At 34.9% G+C, this 24,255-nt stretch overlaps 1 protein-coding gene across 1 annotated transcript in view; it reads left to right on the forward strand.

Annotated features, from left to right (window-relative positions):
• The first annotated feature begins 2,092 nt into the window (after nt 1–2,092).
• FANCA (FA complementation group A) overlaps nt 2,093–24,255 on the forward strand; it is a 98,183-nt gene continuing 76,020 nt past the window's right edge. The window contains exons 1-9 of the mRNA XM_074284706.1: nt 2,093–2,221; nt 3,990–4,096; nt 4,431–4,527; nt 5,601–5,743; nt 5,825–5,920; nt 6,946–7,019; nt 8,385–8,497; nt 12,180–12,262; nt 20,409–20,442. Of these exons, the coding sequence (XP_074140807.1) occupies nt 2,146–2,221; nt 3,990–4,096; nt 4,431–4,527; nt 5,601–5,743; nt 5,825–5,920; nt 6,946–7,019; nt 8,385–8,497; nt 12,180–12,262; nt 20,409–20,442 (823 nt within the window). The 5' untranslated portion in view covers nt 2,093–2,145. The remainder of the gene's footprint in view (nt 2,222–3,989; nt 4,097–4,430; nt 4,528–5,600; nt 5,744–5,824; nt 5,921–6,945; nt 7,020–8,384; nt 8,498–12,179; nt 12,263–20,408; nt 20,443–24,255) is intronic.

Below are 24,255 nucleotides of genomic sequence, written 5' to 3' on the forward strand. Positions count from 1 at the left end.
AAGAGGGGGCAGTGAGGTGGTACAGTAGGTAGAGCACCAATCTGGGAGTCAGGAAAATCTACAGTTCAAATCTGATATTTGCTAGCTGTGTGATTCTGGTGAAGTCCCTTAACACTGATTTCCTCCAAAAACAAACAAAGAAAACCAAATTAATTTAAGACATAGAGTGTCACAGTGGAAAGGCATTGACTGTGGAGTCAAAGGGCTGACTGAATCCTGTGATTATTACTCTTGTGATCGTGGGCAAATTCTTTAATCTTACAAAGCCCCAGTTTCTTCATTTGTAAACTGAGAGGACTGAAATGAACTCTATAGGCTAACTCTCTATCTATAATTGTGTAACTGTTAAGGTTTCCAGCTCTGTGCAAATAAAATCTATGATGCTGGCTTGGTTTGTGGTGACAGACAAAGGCTTAGAATTTGACTGGAATAAAATAACACTCAAGGCCACGTTGAGGATCCCTCTCTAGTTATAACTGAGAATGGAGGCCTCTCTATCTATCTGTCCTCCCTAATTTGCTGCCATTTTGAGTGCAAACAATAATTTGAACACAAACTATGCTCAGGTATATAAATGGGGAAAGGTCAGTTTCCACTCTCTTCAGAGTCAAGAGATGTTTTCTCTAAATATTTCCCCAATCTCTTATTTTCTGTCTATTCTTGCATTAGTTCCTGCTCCACTCCCCTACCTCTCAACTCAATTGTGATAATAGTGAATCAATAAATCAGCCCGACTGCGCTTCCAAGCATGAAAACCAGAAAATCTAGAGTGAGGCAGGCAGTTCAAAAGGGACATCATTTCAAATGAAAGACAAGAAAGGGAGTATAGATATGGTTGTGGCCATCTGCTGAGTGCTAAACGGGTTTGGGAATTTTCTGCAGCGACTTTATTGAGGTTGGAAATGCTCAAACCACCGGGAATTCTAGAGATCATCGCTTTTCCTCGAGGCAGTTACTCTTATCGATTCTCTCGACACAAATTCCCACCCTTTCCTACTTTGAAGGGCATGAGCGTATGTTCGATATTTATTCCAGAGATTTCTCCCTGCCATATCTAAATATTTAAAGTGGGACAATGTCAAAGTGAAATTCCATCCCAATTATTTTTCTTTCCCTCCTTGATCGTTTCCATGTAAACATTGCCTTGTAGGACAGAGGACCTGGTTGGGTCCAGAGCCTCGGTAAATGGGCAGAGGGAGGACTGCAGGTAAAGGTAGGAATTTGGGGGAAGGCTTCAGAAGAATCAGTGATGGAGAAGTGGGGGACCTTTCTTGCTGCTTAAGAGTGTAGCAGAAGAGAGATAAGAGCAAGGGTTCCCGAACAAGCTGAGGACGGGTTATGGCAAATGGGCTGAGGGGCGGAGACAGACTGTGAGGTTTTTTTTTACTCTAGTCGGGCCCTCCCACAGTCTGAGGGACCGGGAACTGGCCCCGGTTTAACAAGTTTGAGGACCCCTGGGCTCAATGGATAGTACGATGCTGTGTCCTTCCAGAGCGTTTAGAAGGGAAAGCACTTTTCAGATCTGGTCTTTTCACCGCGTTCTTGGAGGGAGGTAGATCGCAAGCCCAACTCCCACACATGGGCCGGGTTTGGAGCCAAAAGGCGACGGACGTTTTCCCAAAACATCCAGGCTGCTAAACTCCCGCGTCCTGCCCAGGGATGCAGCTACTTTCTGTGAAGAGAGGAGGGTTCTCTTCCTGATGGAGCGGACGGGCCTCTTACTCCACCCCGCCATTTTAGGTGATGTCGCTTCCCCACCCCCGCCGCCGCATTTTCCTCGTTTGTACTGGACAGGTGGCCCAGTTCTAAATCTAAAATCTCTGGTCACAGGAGCTGTTGGGGCAGAGTCTTTCAGGTGTCAATGAGGTTAAAGAGAAGAAAACCTACACGCATGCGCTTCCATCGCCTGCCTTCATTCTTTGCCACCACAAAGATGGCCGCCCCAAAGTGCTCCCAGTCGCCACCACCAAGATGGCTGCAGGAGGCGGGTGGAGAATTTTTTCTTTAGTCAGAGGGAGGCGGAGCCACGGAGCCAGCATCCAGTGACTTCCCAGGCTTCGTCGTGGCCAATGAGTGAGCAGGGCGAGGGCGGGAGTGAGGGGAAGCGCGCGCTAGAGCGGCGGGGTTGAAAGTGGAGCCCTCGCTATGTCTGCGTGGTCGGCAGACTCGCCCCCAGTACCGGCCCCCAGCCGGCGTAGGAGGCCCTTGTCCGAGCTGCTGGGTATGTGGCAGCGGGAAAAGAGGCGGGAGGGTGAGACCGGGCCGCCCTGTCACCAGAGAGGCGGCGGGGACCGGTACCCGGCCCGGCTGGCAGAGGTGGGCTTTCCGCCTGCCCCGGCCCCGCCCCCTTTCCGAGAAAGACGTTGTTCCCCTTCTCGACTTTCCGCGTTCTCCCTCTCCCAACGCTTCCCTCCCTGTGCCCCTCCTCTCCTCCCCTTTCTTGCGTCCCTTCCTCCTCTGACCTCTCTCCCCCTTTTCCTCCTGAAAGAAGGGCCCTCGGGCTCCGATCCTCTGGTGTCCGTACCGCCCTCCTCCCACTCCGCTTTCTGCTGGCTTCTGGTCTGCCTCCGTTTCCTCCACTGTAAAATGGGACTAACAATAGCACGTGATTATCAGGATGACATCATCTAGCACTACACAAATGTTAGCGATTCTTTTTCTCTCTCTCCCCCGTCATCCAGCTTCTTGAGCTGTGGGCGCATAACTGAATGTGGGGGATTTCACCAAATTATGATTTACCGTCAGGAAATGTGTGATTTGTGTGTCTATTTTATGTACTCTATACTCCGGGTGTTACAACAATTTCTTAGGCATAAAGACTCACACGTGGAAAAAGTTAAAAAGGGCTGCCCTGGTATTTTTTAATTTTTAAAAAATTAGTTTTATAATTATAACTTTTTTTTGATATTACATATGCTTAGGTAATTTTTTACTACATTATCCCTTGCGCTCCCTTCTGTTCGGAATTTCCCCTCCTTCCCTCCACCCTCTCCCCTAGATGGCAGGCAGTCCCATACATGTTAGATATGTTATAGTATATCCTAGATACAATATATGTGTGCAGAACCGATTTTTTTTTTTTTTTTTTTTTTTTTTTTTTTTGTTGTTGTTGTTGTTGCAAAGGAAGAATTGGATTCAGAAGGTAAAAATAACCTGGGAAGAAAAACAAAAAATGCTAACAGTTTACACTCATTTCCCAGTGTTCCTTCTCTGGGTGTAGCTGATTCTGTCCATCATTGATCAATTGAAATTGAATTAGATCTTCAACAAATTAATTGACAAAAAACCAGTGTTTAAAAAGAATTGGAGACCAAAGGTTGGGCAGATTAAGTGGGAACTGTGGGACGTAGGAACGGCAACAACAAAATCCATCATTGATTCATATTGTGTGATTCTGTTGAATTCATTCACATTATCTTCACCTTTCATTTCTTTGTGAAGAAATAGACCAACTGCTAAACTGCTTTTAGGTTGGTTCCATGAAGAGTAAGCAGTGATTACAATTTATTTGCGATGATAGAATTGAAAGTCTCAGTTTTTTTGTTTTCTTTTAGAGAAAACTGAGCAGGTGTCAGACAACTTGCAGTTCGGATTCCAGTGATTTCACGTGTATGTTGCACAGCCATAGTTGATGGATAGTTTTCCCGGGGCCCCTGGCCTGGAAGGAGAACCAGTTGGAATGGATGAAAGTGACAGAAATGGAAAGTGAGGACTGCTCTCAGGCCTAGCTAGCCAAGCCTGGCGCACAAGCTGGGGCGCACCAGGTGGCTTCCGAGATGTGGTCTCTGGAGGCCTGGGAACTGCTTAGCAGAGGGGAGTTTGGGTAGCAGATGGTATGGGGATTGTCTGCTACTATTACCACTGACCTTTTTAAAGAAGAGAAATTTTATATTAATAGGACAAATAGATGTTGTGCATTAGTGAACCTCTTGTGGAAACATGAGATGTGGGCCATGGTTTTTTTTAATGGATTTTTTTTTTTTTTGAAGCTGGAAGAGTTAAACAAAAATACAAACCTGAAAGGGAACAGAAACTCCAGGAAGCAGCTGTGTTTCTCCTGAAACGCCATCAGAACTTGAATGACTTATTTCTGGAGGTAAGAGCGCTAATTGGTTTGTATTTAACAACTGAAGTATCACCTTCATCGAGATCTTTGGAAACATTGGTGAACATCCAGCAATATAGACTCAATAAATTTTGTGAACTGGATGAGAATAAACTAGTGGAAGAGCTTTTATGTTTAGAAGTAAGAAAAAGTTATTTTAGAATAAACTCAGTAGCTCTCATAAATCTTCAATTTTTTTCTTTTTTGTTTTATCTTAAAATATTTGAATGTTTTAGTTTTGCTTAGAGTCAAGCATTATGTACTCCCAGTATATTTTTATATAAACACAGCTTGTAGACTCTTTTCTTTGTGTTTTTGATTCCAGGTAGGTGGTATACAATGTAAAAAAACATTGTGTTTTACCAGCTTAATTGACCATGAAATTTCTGGAGTGCCAGGAACTCATTCTAAATCATTTATAGGTAAGTTTTTATACAAACAGATTTTTAAAATGTACGTAGGAATGGGATATTGAGGGAAAGGATGAAAAATAAGTTCTTCCTCTCTCTCTCTCCTCCCCCTTCCCCCAAGTCTTCACTTTCCTTTAAATAACTAGAAAATAAACACTGGCCAGTATTTACTTCAGGGAAGAAATGTAATTGAATTTTGCTCAAGTTTGTGATTCCAAATTTATTTTTTATTTACATAATAGCTCTTGGGTCTCCTTTATATTTTTTTACACTTAAAAAGCAGGATTATTAAAAAGTTAGAATATTGTAGTGCTTTGAATACAGAGATAAATTTTAAGGTATATAATTAATGGCCTTTAGTATTTAAAAACATATCTTTGAAATTTCCATAAGTATTTTTTAGTTTCCTAAATTTAACTTTTTTCATTGCAATGAGCTAGGTTCAGTTGATGGTTTAATATGCTTTTCTAAAAGCATAAAATCTTATTTTTATAAACAGATAATTGCTGTATGTCTGCTATACAGGTGATAAATTTACAAAGACTTAACTTTCATTTACTCAATAAAATAGAATGTAAATAAACTTTTAATTTGTGAATTTTGAGTATATACAGGCTAGAATTAATTTCTAGTTTCTAATTAATTTAATACTCTATAATTGTTTGAATAGCTCTCTTTTCCCCAAATATGATTTCATCATACTTCTCTTTTTGAAAGTAATTTACCAGAATACATGGAAAAACTACATCCTTTGTAAGTACCTGCTAATTCTGTGGACTTACACATTTTGTGTCAGATTTGTACAAGGTGCTGTTCCTTTTAGAATTTGCTAGTGATCTACAACAGTGATTTATTAATTCTACTTCCAGATGCCCTTTCCCAAAAACCTCCTTCCCATTTTCTCAACACTTTTGAAAAAAGCTTCAAACTTGTAAGTAAAATGTAGGTTATAATACTTTATCCCAAGGATAGAATTGTTTAGGCTCTTTTCATTAAAATAGTACTATGTCTTTACCACAGGGCTTCTAGAGAAATATAAAAAACAATCTCATGTTTAGTGCTGCTGGTTTTGTATTGCTTTTCAGTTTCCACTGTACAAGAGCAAGCATCAAAGTTAGGTGTCCCGGTGGGAATCCTGTCAGCTCGGACAGCTGCCTCCAGCCTGGAGCAGCTATGTCAGGTTCCAGAGGGATCCAGGCAGGCCGCTTTGCTGAACTTGGAACAGAGGGTGAGAGTCTACAGTTTCTGAGCTTTCTGGAAGATGATTATTTCCATTGTACTGATTAAGTGCTTTCTTTCTCACTTTCAGAAGAAATTATCTTCCTTGTTAGATATTGTCCAAGATTTATTGGAACGTGGTCTCTTTTGTCGTGTCTCCTTCTGTCAAGAACTTTGGAAGGTGCAGGTAAACTGCCTCCTTGATAGCACTCGAGTAGCACAGTATTATGATGATTCAGTGGAAGCTCTGTCCAGTACTTAAGGTGCTCTTAGATCCTTGTTGACATTTCAATAGTGTTAGATCAAATGAGCTCTGAGAGCCAGAAGGTAAAACCTGATGCAGTTTTTTTTAGTCTATAAATTCTCATAATTTAGCACTATTAATATCTCTTAGCAATATAGCACCTTCTGGCTTTGTTTCAGTCATTTTTCAATTAAAACACATTCCAAAATTTTTCTTCTATGTTATGTCTTGTGGCATGATTATTTTTTCATGTCTTTTTGGCTTCTGTATTTACAGTCTCTTTTGGGCTGATATAATTTATGTCTAAAGTATTCCTTGTTAATAAGCCATCATATACCTAATACTTAAATTTATGTTAATAATTTTTAACAACCTCATGCATATATAAAATTATGTGCCTTGAATGGGTAGCTTTGTATAATGGAAAGACACTGAATTTGGGATCAGAGGATCAGAGTTTTAAAACTGGACTTTACCTGATTTCTTGTGTGGTCACACACACACACATTTCTTATGGGCACACACATGTATGTATATGTGTATGTAATTACGCATACGTATATTTATGCTTCATATGAACCTATTTGTAGAGGTCCCCAAATTAACTTCTTTTGACTATTAATTTTTTAGAATAGAATGAGGAAAACATCTAAATATTGTTTCTTTTATCTAAAAACATTAAACCTTATTTTCTGGAGAAAAATCTCTGAGGATTGTATAGGAAGCTTAGGAAACTTCATTGTATTTTAAAAATTATTACCCATTATACTTTTGAAGAATTTGAAAACTCAACAGAATATTTTGTTTATTCAGAGATAATTGTAGAATAGCAAATATTTAGGGGGAAAGCTGAATGGAGGGAGGAAATCTTATAAAAACCCAAACTTTTGAAAATGGAAGAGAACAGAATAACAAAAGGAATATGAAAGCTCTCAGGAGGCTGATACTACTACTATGTTTTTCTATAGCATTCTCTGGTACTTGAAGCTGTCTGGCAACTTCACTCAAAAAGCATTATTGGCTTAGAAGAGCTAATAGAGAGGTAAAACTTGTAATGAATAATTACAATTATAGTTGCTTTTAATACAACCTAATTAATTTCTTGCAGCCCACTTCAATCTAGGATTCATTATTTGTATTAGGCAAACCAAAGACCTTCTGGAAAAACTTTTTTGCTTTTAAAAGATAAAAAAGATTTTAAAAAGCCAAAACACCAAGACTATCAAACCATAATGAAGGTGACTAAGAAAATGCCACCTTTAGAAAACAAATCATTTGCAAGTGACTGTAAAAGCTTTGTAAATTACTCATTTAAATAGTGATTTGGCATATTCATTTAATTTGTGTAAACAAAATGTTCATATCACAGGAATTTCAACCATTTCATAAGCACATTGCAGGAAGAAAGAACACATATTTATTCCTGTGAACTTAGTGAAATTGTGCTAACTTTAACTGTTCATAATTAGAAAATGAACAAGCTATTTCATAGCTGCATAGTAAAGTTTCAGGCAGGTATGACAATTTAAAGGGGAAAAAAAAGAAAACATCAAAATTGGGCAAAAGAATGAAAGGAAGATCAGACAATAAATTCTGAGTTGGAAGGCTTCAGTGAAGAACTCAGTGAAGGTGAGAAAACCTCTTTGAATATATTATTCAATATTAACTCTTACTTCATCTTGTTTTAAAGTCCATACCTTGCTTTGTATGAGTATAAATCAATACCCAATACAATTAATGTATTGTTTTTTTTATTGATTTTGATTTATTGTATTGATTTATATTAATGTAGAAAAATGTATCTCTGAAACCTAGAAGTCAAAAAGATAGTAGAAAGATGTATGAGTTGCAATATTCTTATCCCATAGTCTTCTATTCCAACTGATATCTATGTTTATGTTGCTTTGATTTCTCTTTTTGACCTTTTTATATCCCATATGAATATATAAGGTGATGGTGTGCCTCTGGTAGGCCACAGGTTTCTAATAATGACTACATTTATTTATTATTTCTACCTTAGGGTTTATCATGTTTCTTGCATAAAGGTTTCATGGGTGGTATCCTAAAAATGAATCCATAATTATGCAATCTGATGTATATTTCTTTATTATTATGACTAAACTTTTCCTTTAGCAATTAATCATCAAAAAAAAGCTAAAATTAATGTGTTTGCTGCTACTAGGAGGACTTGAACAGACCCTTTTCCCCTAATATTACACACATTTTCATATGTATTGTTCTGATTTGAGGGTTTCTTTGGGCAATAGTTGTTAGGCAATAGTAGGAAGCACGTAGTGTTTTTACTACCAGCTAGCTCATGTTTCCTAATGAATGAGTGTTAGAGAAAATACAAGAGTAGTACATAGACAAAAAGAAGCTAAATTCCTATGAATATATATGTTCTCAGCCATTCAGACTCCCAGACTGTGGTGGATTGGGTGTATAATAATTTGTTTCTCGTGTGTGAACAAATAGAAAATGCCATCAAAGAAGTGGACGTCGCTGAGCATATACTTTCTGGTAAGTTGGAGGTAGAAGGAGGGAAGGTTGATTTCAATTTAGGATCAGAACTTGAAAATTTATCAAAAATAGAACCTTTTATATTTTCTGGGCATAGAAATCTAATCTGGAATGAGCCTGGTGCTCCCTGATCATGGGCAATTTAGTCTTTTGCTAATAAAAAAGAAAAAAGAATTAGAAGTTATACAAGGACACTTTCAAGGTCTCTCAAGAACTTTATTTTTTCTATTTTATTTTTTAATTACCTTTTATAATTATACAATTTTTTTTGACGGTATAGGTATGGCATGAATACATATTATATATATATATATATATCACTCAATATTATTTACTTTCCCATAACCCATTATCCCCATGTATTCCTTTTTCCAAATTTTCCCCTCCCTCCCTCCATTCCCTCCCCCTAGGTGACAGGCAATCCCATACATTTTACATGTGTTATAGGTATAACCTAGATATAATATATGTGTGGTAAATCCAATTTTCTTGTTGCACATTAAGTATTGGATTCCGAAGGTATAAGTAACCTGGGGTAGATAGACAGTAGTGCTAACAGTTTACATTCAATTCCCAGTGTTCCTTCTCTGGTGTAGTTGTTTCTGTCCATCATTGATCAGTTGGAAGTGAGTTGGATCTTCTCTATGTTGAAGATATCCACTTCCATCAGAATACATCTTCATACAGTATTGTTGTTGAAGTGTATAGTGATCTTCTGGTTCTGCTCATTTCACTCAGCATCAGTTCATGTAAGTCTCTCCAAACCTCTCTGAATTCATCCTGCTGGTCATTTCTTACAGAGCAATAATATTCCATAATCTTCATATACCATAATTTGCCCAACCATTCTCCAATTGATGGACCTCCAATTGATGGATCTCCAATTCATCTTCCAGTTTCTAGCCACTACGAAAAGAGCTGCCACAAACATTTTGGTACATACAGGTCCCTTTCCCCTCTTTAGTATTTCTTTGGGATATAAGCCCAATAGTAGCACTACTCTCAAGAACTTTAGAATTGATTTCATGACATGGGAGACACTGGCATAGGACTGCCTAGTATGGCATGCCCTCATCAGAGAAGGTGCTGTGCTCTATAAGCAAAGCAGAATTGAATTAGCCCAGAAGAAACTTGAGATGCACAAAGTTAGAGAAATGCCTAAAATGTTCACAGGGACTATTTGTGTCTGACCTGTGACAAAACATTCTGAACTCATGATCATCTGATCAGCCAGAGTCAGACACACTGGAGTCAACTCTAACATAGTGATGTCATTTTAGTTCTCTTTAAGAATGAAGGACAACCAATCCAACCAAGTGAAATGGGAAAAATAAAAAACAAAAAACCCAAAGTTCAGTGATTTGGTAAATGCTTCTATGTCCCTCTGTCCAGCCCTCTCTTTTCTTATTCTTTCTGAGGCCAGTGGCCTCTTAAAGCAGGCATTGATTAAGATCAAATCCTAAACAAACATAATTTGGCTGGAAAATGAAATGGTTCTTGTGAGTAGATTGAAATTTCCTTTTAAAAAAATCTCAGAAGACTAAAGTATTCCTAAAACTTTCTTGATACATAGTCATTTCTTGTCACTTCTAAAACTCCTCTAATTGTGGTCTAAAATACTTAATAAAGATGTACCATATTTTAATTTTAGCTTAATGAAATAGGCTTGACTCTTTAAGAGACACTTGAGGTTTCTTTTGGGCAGAGGGTTCCCACAGAGTAAAACATTGATTTTGCTGCATAATTGGTTCTTTTTGATAATTGAATTTTCTTATTAGCTAAAAATTAAACCTTTTAAAAATAAAACATTTGGGGCGTCAGTTTTTATTGGAAATCTTTAAAATATATTTGTTTCAGACAATTCTCAGATGATGAAATTGAAACTATTTCCACTCATATGAAAGAGTGTTCCAAATCACTACTGATCAGAGAAATGCAAATTAAGACAACTCTGAGATACCACTACACACCTGTCAGATTGGCTAAGATGACAGGAACAAATAATGATGAATGTTGGAGGGGCTGTGGGAAAACTGGGACACTGATGCATTGTTGGTGGAGTTGTGAAAGAATCCAGCCATTCTGGAGAGCAATTTGGAACTATGCCCAAAAAGTTATCAAACTGTGCATACCCTTTGACCCAGCATTGCTGTTATTGGGATTATATCCCAAAGAAATACTAAAGAAGGGAAAGGGACCTGTATGTGCCCAAATGTTTGTGGCAGCTCTTTTTGTTGTAGCTAGAAACTGGAAGTTGAATGGATGCCCATCAATTGGAGAATGGTTGGGTAAATTATGGTATATGAAGGTTATGGAATATTATTGCTCTGTAAGAAATGACCAGCAGGAGGAATACAGAGAGGCTTGGAGAGACTTACATCAACTGATGCTGAGTGAAAAGAACAGAACCAGAATATCGCTGTACACTTCAATGCTGTATGAAGAGGTATTCTGATGGAAGTGGATATCTTCAACATAAAGAAGATCCAACTCACTTCCAGCTGATCAATGATGGACAGAAATAACTACACCCAGAGAAGGAACACTGGGAAGTGAATGTAAATTGTTAGCACTCTGTCTATCTACCCAAGTTACTTATACCTTCGGAAGCTAATACTTAATGTGCAACAAGAAAATGGTATTTACACACATATATTGTATCTAGATTATACTATAACACATGTAAAATGTATGGGATTACCTGTCATCGGGGGGAGGGAGTGGAGGGAGGGAGGGGATAATTTGGAAAAATGAATTAAAAAAAAAATAAATAAAAAATAATAATATATTTGTTTCTATTTTAGTGCCTAAAAGTATTTGAATCTTTGAGTGCTTATAGTGCTTAAGTCATTAATGTAATTTTTTTTTTCTTGAGGCAATTGGGGTTAAGTGACTTGCTCAAGGTCACTCAGTTAGGAAGTGATAAGTATTTGAGACCAATTTTGACCTCAGGTATTCCTGACTTCAGGGCTGGTGTTCTATCCATTGCATTTACTTACCCCATAAATATTCTTTTAAAAGAAGTATTGTTACTTTTACTAAGAAAATATAAAAACTGTGCTAAATGGTAGATTCTTCAAAATATTCTATTTAAGTTAAAAAATCTCCAATAGATAGGTAATTTTAATTATAATTTTCTCCCCAAATTTATACTCCTTAGAATTTATTTTTGAGGGATTTGGTTAGTTGGATTCTGTTTAATGGAGATTTTTTTTTTTTAACTATATATACTATGGTACTTACCCAAAAAAATGTCTTTCTGATAATAAACAAAGAGCTTCTTGAAGACAGGAACTGTTTAATCAATTTTGTTTTTATATTTCCATCACCTAATTTGACATCTGGCATATAAAAATAGGCACTTAATAAATACTTTTAAAATTTGAATTTAAGGCTTCAAAAAATGAGGTATAAACAGGGACATGTTTTTGTAATTGTATGTGCGATTCCAGAAATAATTTTCATCTTTCTACATTTATTTCAGCAGTCTCTAACTCTTAGGTACCAGGATACTTTATACCCTCAAACCACAACCTTAGTTAATGCTCTTCCTCTTCCTCCTTGCTGCTTTCCTCTGGATCTGTAAATCTTCTTTGAATCCCTGGAAGTTGGATTAAATTCTATGACTCAAAATTGAGGTAGAAGAAAGTCATTGTCATTATTTTGTATTTATGTTTTTCAGATTTCATGCGAATTTTTATTCAGAGGGGATTTCAGAAAGTACCCGATCTGAGAAGAAATGTAGAGCTTGAGAAGATGCCCCAGGTAGGAAGAAAAATTAAATTCATTTTTGGGTACAGAGAAGTGGAACTTGTTCATAATTATCTTCTTAATTTTACTGGAATAAAAAAGAGGAGCTAACTTAGAGAATCTCATAATACCATTCCCCTGCCTCAACCTTCCCCTCCCCCCCTTTTGTATTTGTTTTTTTGTTTTGTTTTGTTTTGTTTTGTTTTCTTTTTTTGTATTTGAAGAAAATATCTGGGCTTAGGAATTGCTTGGATTAGTATTCAGTAATAATAATAATAGTTAATATTTGCATAATGTTTTACTTATGTTGTATCATTTGATCCTCCTAGTAATCTTTGAGGTAGGTAATGTCCCAATTTTTTAGATGAGGAAACTGAGGTTTACAGGTTAAGTTACTTATCCATGGCAAACTACTAACTATCTGAGATAGCATTCCATGGCTGTTATGTAGCTGCCCCAAATATTCAAATGGTTCAATGATCTCATTGATCTAGGAATTTAGTATTGTAGAAAGTTGCACATCCCTATGCAACATCTTTAAACATTTTCCTCCTCCCCACCAATGGGTAATTTTAAATGGAATTTTTCCTAGAATATTTGATAGAATTTACTTGTAAAATCCATCTAGTCTTGGAGATTTTTTTTAGGGAATTTGTTGATGGTTTGTTCAATTTCTTTTTCTAAAATGGAGTTAAATCTGGACAATTTGTAAATATATATATATGTATATATGTGTTAATATTCATCCATTTCATTTAAATTGTCAGACTTATTAGCAAATAGTTTGGTAAAAAAGTTCCAAATTATTGCTTTAATTTGCTCTTCATTGATGGTGAATTCATTCTTTTCATTTTTGATTCTGGTAATTTGGGTTTTGTCTCTTTGTTTTTAAATAAATTAACCAAAGATTTATCTATTTTTTAAAAAATAAAACCAGTTCTTACTTTTATTTATTGGTTCAATAGTTTTCTCTTTTTCAATTTTATTAATTTCTTTTTTGATTTTCAGAATTTATAATTTGGCATTTACTTGAGGATTTTTTATTTAATTTTAATTTTTAAATTTTTATTACTTTTAAATTTTTTTTCTGGTTATATATGTATATTAACTTTTTTGATACATAATTTTTTATGAGTCAGGTTAGGAGAGAAAAATCAGCATAAAAAGGAAAAACCACAAGAGAAAAAAAAAGAAGTGAACATAGCATGTGCTGATTTACATTCAATTCCCTTAGTTCTCTTTCCAAATGAATTTATTTTTCTAACTTTTTAAATTATATGCCCAAATCATTGATTTCATTCATGTAAGCATTTAGAGATACAATAAAACTTGCAGATTTTCTGGACTTTTCTATCAGCCAAACCTGAACTTAACAGAAAAGTTAACATATAAGAGCCAATATCAAAGATCAGTTTTAAGGAACTTAACATGTTCAAACTGTTTAAATATGGACAAGTTGTTTATGTTTTGGTTTTGTTTTGTTTTTTTACAAGGGAAATGTATACTATATATTTATGATTCATATGAGCAGTGGGTTATCTTAAAAGAAAGATTGGCAGAGTTAAGGAAAAACAATCATGTTATAAAAATAAGATGCAGAAGAAGAATAGACAGAGGCATTAGATGGGGAGGAGGGCTCGTAATTCTGAAAACCTACTCTTATTGGTTCAGTAAGCAGCACTTAAATATACATGTTTGAATGTGAACAGGATAGCACCCTGCAAAATGTATAAAGAAAAAAGGGGGAAGGATGGGTGGATGGGGAAGCAAATGGTGAGGGAAGAAGACGAGGAAAGGATCCGTGGGTGGAAGGAGGTCAAATAGGGCAAGTTATGGAGAAGAATCTAAGGCTTAGTGTCCGCAGGGACAGGAAAGTCATGTGTATATATGGTGTGTGTGTGTGTGTGTGTGTGTGTGTATCTACATATGTATAACTAACTTGTTTGGGGTGGTGGTGGGAATGAAAGAGGGGAAAAAGAATAAAGTAAATAGGTGAACAGCAGAGAACCAAAGAACAATTTACAAGGAAGTAAAGAAAAAAATGGACATTCATAAATATTTCTTATATATTTACAATTTATATATGTGTGTGTGTGTGTGTGTGTGTGTGTGTATAAAACTTTCTTGATCTGCAATTTGTTGTTATATATTTTGAATCCTCCCCGAAGTTCTACTGGGCATATGACAAATGTTCTCTTTTGTTTTGCTTTATTATTATTATTTTTTTATATTTCTTTTCTGTTTTTCTTTTTTCTTATTCTGTTTTCTTGTTCTATTATAGCACCTTATGGTCTATAATATTAGGGTTTAAGTACACTAGTTCCACTTACTTGATCCAGAAAATGGTTTGTTAAGATGTTTTTGGTTTTTTTTTTGCAAATCTTGTCCATTTCTTTTTTGCAATTTGTGGTCAGTTTCCATTCTTGAATGAATACTCTGAGATAGTTAATTGGATGTCTTGCCACTTGTGAGATGATACTGCTTATAATCATCCATCATCTTTCTTTGTAAGATTGTGTAGATGATATTTCTTAGTGTTTCTTTTTAGCTCTTTTCTCTGGTTGGCAAGTAAGTCAAATGTTTGCTGATTAAGGTTCTTCCTGGACTCTCGTTCTTCTTATAGCAGTAAATTTACATTGGTTAAACTTTGGATTAAATTTTTATGGTGGTGATAAAATATAATCTGTTACATTTTCTGTGAGTTATTCTTTGGTATTTTAGAATCTACAAGTTCTTTTTTCTTTTTAAGAAAATGTTTATGGTTTAGAGTCATGAAGCTTCTTTGTTGTCTACAAGTCTTTGATCTATCATTTATTTTTCCTGAATCATGCATCTGCATATGTTTCTTATCTTGATTTTTCCCACCTTTATAATTGAAGTCAACAACTGTATTTAGCTTTTTTTTTTTTTTTTTTTTTTAATTATACCTTTTTATTTACAAGATATATGCATGGGTAATTTTTCAGCATTGACCCCCTCTTTTTCAACTTTTCCCTTCCTTCCTCTCATCCCCTTATCCAGACCCATACATGTTAAATATGTTAAAGTATATGTTAAATACAATATATGTAAAATGTATTTAATCTTGAACGATGTTTTCAGATTCATAAAATTCCTTTACCATTTTTCCTTAGCTACTAATATTAATGTTTAAGCTGCAGTTATTTTCATGGTCTTCCCCCACCACCAAATACTCATCATCGATAGAGCAATTTGTGAGTTTAAGGGTCCCATTAAGTAACATTTCTTATTTCCTCTGGGTATACCTTAAAATTTCTTTTTTTTTTTTTTTTTCTTTCCATGGAATAAGTGAACCATTCATTCATCCTTTGATTTAACTATAATTTATTTTTCTGATTCAACATAAAAGTAAGAATGTTAAGATTGCTATGTTTCAGATGCTTAAACACTATGATGCTGAAACATTATGTTCACTTGTTGGATCACCTTTTTAGATCCAGCAATCAAATTGAAGTATGTCGAAAGTACAAAAACTTTTTTTCATTATCGTAGAGCCATTAACACAATACCTGGAACATAGAAAGTTCTATAAAGTTAGTTAGTATTATTTTTATTTTATAAAAACTTGATTTCTTCTATTTGATTAGATGATATTGAGGAGATAATTTTCTAAAGAATGTTGATCAAAGAATAAATCATAGAAACAATAGAAAATTTCCACAATATATCTGTTATTAGGGGACACAGCAAAAGAGAAAACAGATTAATGATTTGGATAGGGAAAATTAGTATAGTAACAAATAACTTACTCCCCCTTTAAATCACAAAAATAGAAATTTTCAAAATTTGCAGAAGGGATAAACAAAATTGAAAATTAAAGAACATTATGTAGATAAATGATTTTATTAGGAATGGTTGCTGTATTTTGTCAAATGCTTTTTCTTGTATCTATTGAGATAGTCCTATGATTTCTTTTAGTTTTGTAATTGATATGATCAGCAGTGCTCATTTGATCATCATGTATTAACTTCGTCATAAGTTGTTGTAATCTTTTTGCTAACATTTTAAGATTTTTGCATCAATATTAATTAGGGAAATATTTTTCCAAATAGTTTATGTAGTATTGGATTACTTATTCATTAAATGTTTGGTAGAATTCACTTATAAATCCATTCGGCCCTGGAGATTTTTTCTGAGGGAGTTCATTTATGGCTTGTTCAATTTCTTTTTTTTTTCTAAAATGGGGTGATTTAAGTATTTTATTTCCTCTTCTGTTAATCTGAGCAGTTTATATTTATATAAGTATTCATATATTTCTCTTAGCATACATTTGGACAAAATAGCTGTTAAGAAAAAAAATGCTGTAATACTTGGAAAGTAGTTGCTAGAAAATTGATTTAGATTAAAATGTTACAGCATATAACAGCATATATCACAACAACTCTTCACTCCTCAATAGATACATGATCTATACTTAGTAGATCTTAACATAAAAAAGTTAAATGAAAAGGGAAATTAAATAAGAAGACAAAAGAGAAACTTTTTTTAATATATTGCATAGTTTTTTTCCAATAAGAACAATTCAAATTGAGAATACAAAAAAATTGGTTAATAATATCCAAGATGACTGAGATATTTAGCACATAATTAATCCAGACAGATATTAAAATATTCCTAAAAAGTGATAAATATCATTGTTGAGTTATTATTGGTTACCAAAAATTTTTGAAGAATAAAACAGCAGCTAAAGATCTGAGTGGACAAGTCAAGTATCAACTTTCTTTCTTTCTTTTTTAATTATAGCTTTTTATTGACAGAACATATGCATGAGTAATTTTTCAACATTGACCCTTGCAATCACTTTTGTTCCAACTTTTCCCTTCCTTTCCTCCACTGATGGCAGGCAGTCTCCTACATGTTAAAAATGTTAAAGTATATCTTAAATTACCGTATATGTATACATATTTGTACAGTTCTTTTGTTGCACAAGAAAAATCAGATTCAGAAAAGTAAAAATAACCTGGGAAGAAAAAAATGCAAGTAGTTTACACTCATTTCCCAGTGTTCTTTCTCTGAGTGTAGCTGGTTCTGTTCATCATTGATCAATTGGAACTGAATTGGATCGTCTCTTTGTTGAAGATATCCACTTCCATCGGAATACATCCTCATACAGTATCATTGTTGAAATGTATAATGATCTCCTGGTTCTGCTCATTTCATTTAGCATCAGTTCATGTAAGTCTCTTCAATCCTCTCTGTATTCATCCTGCTGGTCATTTCTTACAGAACAATAATATTCCATAACATTCATATACTATAATATACCCAACCATTCTCCAATTGATGGGCAACTATTCAATTTCCAGTTTCTGGCCACTACAAAGAGGGCTGCCACAAACATTCTTGCACATACAGATACCTTTCCCTTCTTTAGTATCTCTTTGGGATATAAGCCCAGAAGAAATACTGCTGGATCAAAAGATATGCACAGTTTGATAACTTTTTGAGCGTAATTCCAAATTGCTCTCTAGAATGGTTGGATCTGTTCACAACTCCACCAACAATGCATCAGTGTCCCAGTTTTCCTGCATCCCCTCCAACATTCGTCATTATCTTTTCTTGTCATCTTAGCCAGTCTGACAGGTGTGTAGTGGTATCTTAGAGTTGTCTTAATTTGCATTTCTCTGATCAGTAGTGATTTGGACACCTTTTCATATGAGTAGGAATAGTTTCAACTTCATCATCTGAAAATTGTCTGTTCATATTCTTTGACCATTTATCAACTAGAGAATGGCTTGATTTCTTATAAATTAATCAATTCTCTATATATTTTGGAAATGAGGTCCTTATCAGAACCTTTAACTATAAAAATGTTTTTTTTCAGTTTATTGCTTCCCTTCTAATCTTTGTTTGCATTAGTTTTGTTTGTGCAAAATCTTTTTAATTTGATATACTCAAAATTGTGATCAATAATGATCTCTAGTTATTCTATGGTCACAAATTCCTTCCTCCTCCATAAGTCTGACAGGTAAACTATCCTATGTTCTTCTAATTTATTTATAATCTTATTCTTTATGCCATATCATGGACCCATTATGATCTTATCTTGGTGTATGGTGTTAAGTGTAGGTCCATGCCTAGTTTCTACCATACTAATTTCCAGTTTTCCCAGCACTATTTTGTCAAATAGTGAATTCTTAATCCCAAAAGGTGGGATTTTTGGGTTTGTCAAACACTAGATTGCTATAGTTATTGACTATTTTGTCCTGTGAACCTAACCTATTCCACTGATTAACTTGTCTATTTCTTAGCCAATACCAAATGGTTTTGGTGACCGCTGCTTTGTAATAGAGTTTTAGATCAGGTATAGCTAGACTGCCCGATATGATTAGGATTATAGCTCTCTTGGCTTGTGCTCTGGTCTGCAAGTCACCATAAGCACTTTTTTCCACCCTGGAAAGGTGATGAAGATCCCCTACTCCTCTGTGGCTGCAAGGTCTGCTGTTTCCTCCCTTCTTTGTTTTGTGACTGTGACCCTGACACAGGCCTGGGCAAGGCAGCAGAGTCCTGCCCCAATCCCCTGCTGATTCAGCCGCCCCCAAGGTTGGTTTGCTGGCGTGCAACCTGTGCTACACTGAGCTCCATTTTTACCCTGACCTTTCCTGTGTACCTTCCAAGTTGTTTTCAGCTGGAAAATTTTTCACTCTGTCCTTTTATGGTTTTTTTGCTGCTCCAGAATTTGTTTTGAGGCATTATTTAAAGTTTTTTGGAAGAGTTTGAGGGAGAATTCAGGTGAGTTCCTTTCTTTTCTTTGCCACCTTAGCTTTGGTCCTGTTTCCCACTAGATTTAATTATGTTACATAGTTAACTTTATATTTTTATAGGAAGATCCCTTTGGCAGCTAGGTTGAGAATGAACTGGAGTGAAGAAAGACATGAGGCAGGTAGATCAAATAGACTTTTACAATAGTCTGGATGTGAAGTGATGGGAACCTTCACCAAGATGGTGGAAGTGTCAGGAGTGAATATGTGTACGGGAGAAGTTGTGAATGTAGGGATGATAGGATCTGGCAACAGACTGCATATGAAGTCAGGGAAAATAAGGACTTGAGAATAAGCCTGTGCCACTCAGTGGATGGTACTGGTCTCAGTAGTAACATGAAAGTTTGGAAGAGAGGAGGATTTTGAGGAAAAGATGAAGGGTACAATTTTGCATATATGAGTTTTAGATATCTTTGGGATATCTGGTTTGAGATGTCCAGTAGGAAATTGGACATTGGGACCGGAGGTCAAGAACGAGGTTATGCTGGAGAAATAGATCTGAAAAACATCTGCATAGAGATGATAATTGAATGTATGGGAACTGATGAGGTTATCAAGAGAAATAGTATTAGGGTAAAAGAGAAAAGGCCTCAGAGCAGATTATGGGGATACTCAGGTTAGCAAGCATGACCTGGATGAAGATCCAGCGAAGATTATGTTTATCATGGACATGAAGTTAAAACACTTGTGGGCGATGATAGGATCAAGGATAAGATCAGCTTAGTATGGCAGTGAGGCAGAGTAAAGATACATTGAGGAAATGGGAACTTGGGCGGTTGAAGGAATGGATATAGAGTAAAATTAAGAGAACCAGGAGAAAAATTTATGCTGGGGATTATAATCATGACAGTTTTGAAAACTCAAACATTCAGATCATTGCAGTGATCAGTAAGGACTCCAGAAGGGTAATGGGGAATCGGGCTTCCCACCCCTACTAGAGAGTAGGCTAGGTGAAGATGCAGAATGAGGCATATATATGTGGCTGATAAGGGAATTTTTTGTTTGTTTGTTTGTTTATGTATTATAGAAGAGTACTTTTAGTTTGGGGGATGGGGAATGGATATGGAGTGATATTGACATTTTAAAAAATGGATGTCAGTAAAATATTTTAAAAATGCAATGGAGAGCTGAAGGAAGTTTAGAAAGGAACACAGAGTAGCATTGTTACTTCATGTAAAACTTAATGTATATTTTTAGAAACCAAATTGTGTATGGAGTAAAGATTTTTAGTTTCATATACAGTTGCCTGTTTTTCTTTTTATGTATATGGAAATCTTTATATTTATGAAATTCATAATTGAATTTTTAAAATGCCTGTGGTGGGAGAGGAGTGTTTGTTTTAAATTACTGAATGATGGCAATTTGTTATATTTTAACAGATCTGTATTGCTGTACTACAGAAAATACTGACATGTAAGTAAATTGTTTGAAGCCCTAGATTATGAAAAATTTATTTTGCTTATTAGTAGTTCTACATAGAGTTTTCTGCAATTCTGTTTGATATATTTCCTTTTTTCCCCATATTTTGTCATCTAATCATAGACTCAGTCCTAATAATAGGCCTCTTTGCTTAAATAGTTATGAATTTTCTCTCCATGTTTTATTACATTTTTAGTTCTCATTATTTTCCAGAGACTAAGTAATTAGATGCTAATTTGTACTAAATTGTCAATAATTTTTATGGATCATTAATATTTTGAAAGATTTTAAAAGGCTCAATATATGGTATAATTTATTCTTAATTATAATTTATAAATATAAGAATTGGTATCACATAAGAGAGAATTTTTTAAGTTTAAAGAATGTTTTTGAATTTTTTTCAGTTGTTTCTTACTTGTACAATAAAAAGAGATGTGAGAACTTTTTAAAAGAAAATATATTCTTATGCAGCAAAATAACTATATGGATATGTATACATATATTGTATTTCACATATACTTTAACATATTTAACATGTATTGGTCTACCTGCCATCTAGGGGAAGGAGTGGGGGGGAGGAGAGGAAAAATTGGAACAAAAGGTTTTGCAATTGTCAATGCTGAAAAATTACCCATCCATATATCTTGCAAATAAAAAGCTATAATAATAAAAAAAATTTAAATAAACGAAAATATAGGAATTCACCTGAATCAGTACTTTGCAATTTTCCATGTTACTTGGGAGAAATATATACTGCTTCCTGAGCTATTAATGTTTTGTTCCTTTTTAAATTTACCGGTCAATCTTTGTTACTGATTCTTTCCTGGTCAAGTTTTTTAGTCTTAGCATTGTACTTTATATTATGTGTGTTACATATAATCTTCGATGTGGTAGCTAATCTTAAAATGACACTTTTAATGCTACAATATACTTCATATGAATTCATTGATACAATTAATGGTTCTTGACAAGTGAACCATGAATTGTATGGAATGTATATTTACAATCACATGCACAGTTGCCAATTTAAATATTCAATGTGCCCCAGTTCTTTTTATCAAAAAATAATATTGTGCTATGAGCAAAAAGAGTTTGAAAAACATAGACCCACAATGAACTCTCTCTTCTTTAGTTGTTTAATTGGCCCAGTGTAGAAATAACTTAAAATTGATGGTGCTCAGGGCAGCTAGCTGGCGCAGTGGATAAATAGAGAACCAGCCTTGAAGGCAGGAGGATCTGACTTCAAATCTGGCCTCAGACACTTTCCAGATGTGTAACTCTGGGCAAGTTACTTAACCCCAATAGCCTCAGAAAGAAAAAAAAAAATGATGTTGCTCATATTTATGTGGAAAATTAATCTGTTGAAGCTGTAAAGGTAAAGTCTTAGCCCTAGTCCTAGGAGATTATTGTTGGGGGGGCAGGATAGGAAGGAATATCCTTTAGAAAGGATCACTATTTCCTTCTTTTTACTTTTTGTGGTAATGTTTCTCCATTCCTTCACATATCTCTTTTCTTTATTTAAAAAAAATGTCTGAATTTGATGCAGAGCATATGATAAAATTACTTTTTCTTCATTTCAGACTAATACTGTTCTCTATTAATATCCTCTGTTCCAGCTGCTATATCTGTTCACTCTCTAATCTTCAGTCTTTCCTTGTTTCTGCTTAGTGAATGTTTCCTTTTTTTATTATTATAGCTTTTTATTTACAAGATATATGTGGGTAATTTTTCAGCATTGACAATTGCAAAACCTTTTGTTCCAATTTTTCCCTTCCCTCCATCCCATGGCAGATTGACCAATACATTTTAAATATGTTAAAGTATAAATTAAATTCAATATATGTATACATGTTCATACAGTTATTTTGCTGTACAAAAAGAATTGGACTTCGAAATAGTGTACAATTAGCCTGTGGAGGAAATCAGAAATGCAGGCGGACAAAAAGAGAGGGATTGGGAATTCTATGTAGTAGTTCATAGTCATCTCCCAGAGGTCTTGAGCTGAGTGTAGCTGGTTCAATTCATTACTGCTCTATTGGAACTAATTTGGTTTATCTCATTGTTGAAGATGGCCACGTCCATCAGAATTGATCGTCATATAATATTGTTGTTGACATATATAATGATCTCTTGGTCCTGCTCATTTCACTCAGCATCAGTTCATGCAAGTCACTCCAGGCCTTTCTGGAATCATCCTGCTGGTTATTTCTTGTGTAGTGAATGTTTCTTGATTGATTTAAAAGGACTTTATATTTGATCCTGCAGGTAATAAGGAAACAATTTAAATTAGGAAGTAACATACACTCATACTTTAGTAAAATTATTTTGGCAGTTATGTGGAGTTTAGACTGGAGTGGGGAGAGACTTCAGGCAAAGAGAATAATTAGCTATTTCAGCAGTCTAGGTGAGAGGTAATAAGGGACTGAACTAGTTTTAAGTAGAGAGATGTACATGAGATTCTTTGGGAATGTAGAAATATTAACATCGGGTATTGGACTAAAAGTAAGGAGTCAAAAATGACACTAAGATTGAGAATCTTGTTAACAGAGAATGGTGTGGCCCTTAACAATAATAAGGTCAGAAGACTTGGGTTTGGGAGGAGAAATGAATTCTATTTTGGACATAATTGAGTTTGAGATGTCTACAGATATCTATAAATTGAGTTTTGAGATGCATAATTTGAAATGCCCAATAGATACTTGTATTATATGGAACTTGTGCTCAGGAAAAACAGACCAGGGGTAACTATATAAAGCTGAGAATCATCTGTATAAAGATGATGACTAAACCTATGGGAGCTAATGAAATCCACAAGTGAGTGAATGTAAAGAGGAAAGAGGACCCACAATTAGCAGTTGTGACATAAGATCTAGCAAGTAAGACGAAGAGAAGTAGGAGGAGAACCAAAACACAGCAGTGTCCCAAACATCCTGAGAGGAGAGCGGATCTAGGAGGTGAAAATCCAGTTTCCAGTGCTGCAGAGAGGTTAAAAAGGTGGAAGACTGAGAAAAAGCCATGAGATTGGTGATTCTGAAGAGAACATTTACAGATGACTTCAGTGAGAGGAGAAGGGATGATAGAGTCAAGTGAGTTTTTTATAAGGATGAGGGATGGAGTCACTTAATTTCTTCCTAAAATCCACTTTCAACAGAGAAAAGCATGGTTAGGTAGAGAGAACATCTTTTTCTATATCATCCATTTTGTTGTATTTATCCTGCATGAACTGTCACACTACTTTCAGCAGCAGATTTCTTTCAGTGTCTTCTTTCCTTTTCTAATTGACACAAAAACACTTAATGGTAAAGATTTCAGTCTTGGGAATATCCTTCTCCCTTAATTAGTCTTGATTTAGTGAAACTAGCCATAATTCCTTATTTATCTCCTAAAATAAATGATATAAATTTTCTTTAACTATCATACTATATCTTTTTCTTTGTGTGGCCATCTGTGTCTTAATGAGCAATTACTTTTTTTTCCCTTTTGTTTCATATAATGTATAAATACTAAATATAAATATTTCATATAATGCATAAATTATTGAGGACAGGGACTATTCCTCCCTTTTCTTACATATCAAGAATTTTCCATATTATTCAACTCATAATTAAGTGCTTAATAAATATTTATTGACTTAATGATTTCACATAAAAATAGATATTGGACATGATCCTAGGTGATTTTATTTTTTTAATGTGCTTTAAAAGATAACGGAACTAAAAAAAAATTGTAAGATTCATTCTGTTGCATTTCTTATATATTTGCACTGTCTTTTTTTATTTATCTGGTATTATATAACATTGTGGATTC

The sequence above is a fragment of the Sminthopsis crassicaudata genome, chromosome 2, assembly GCF_048593235.1.
Source record: "Sminthopsis crassicaudata isolate SCR6 chromosome 2, ASM4859323v1, whole genome shotgun sequence".
In the NCBI taxonomy this organism is placed as follows: Eukaryota; Metazoa; Chordata; class Mammalia; order Dasyuromorphia; family Dasyuridae; genus Sminthopsis; species Sminthopsis crassicaudata.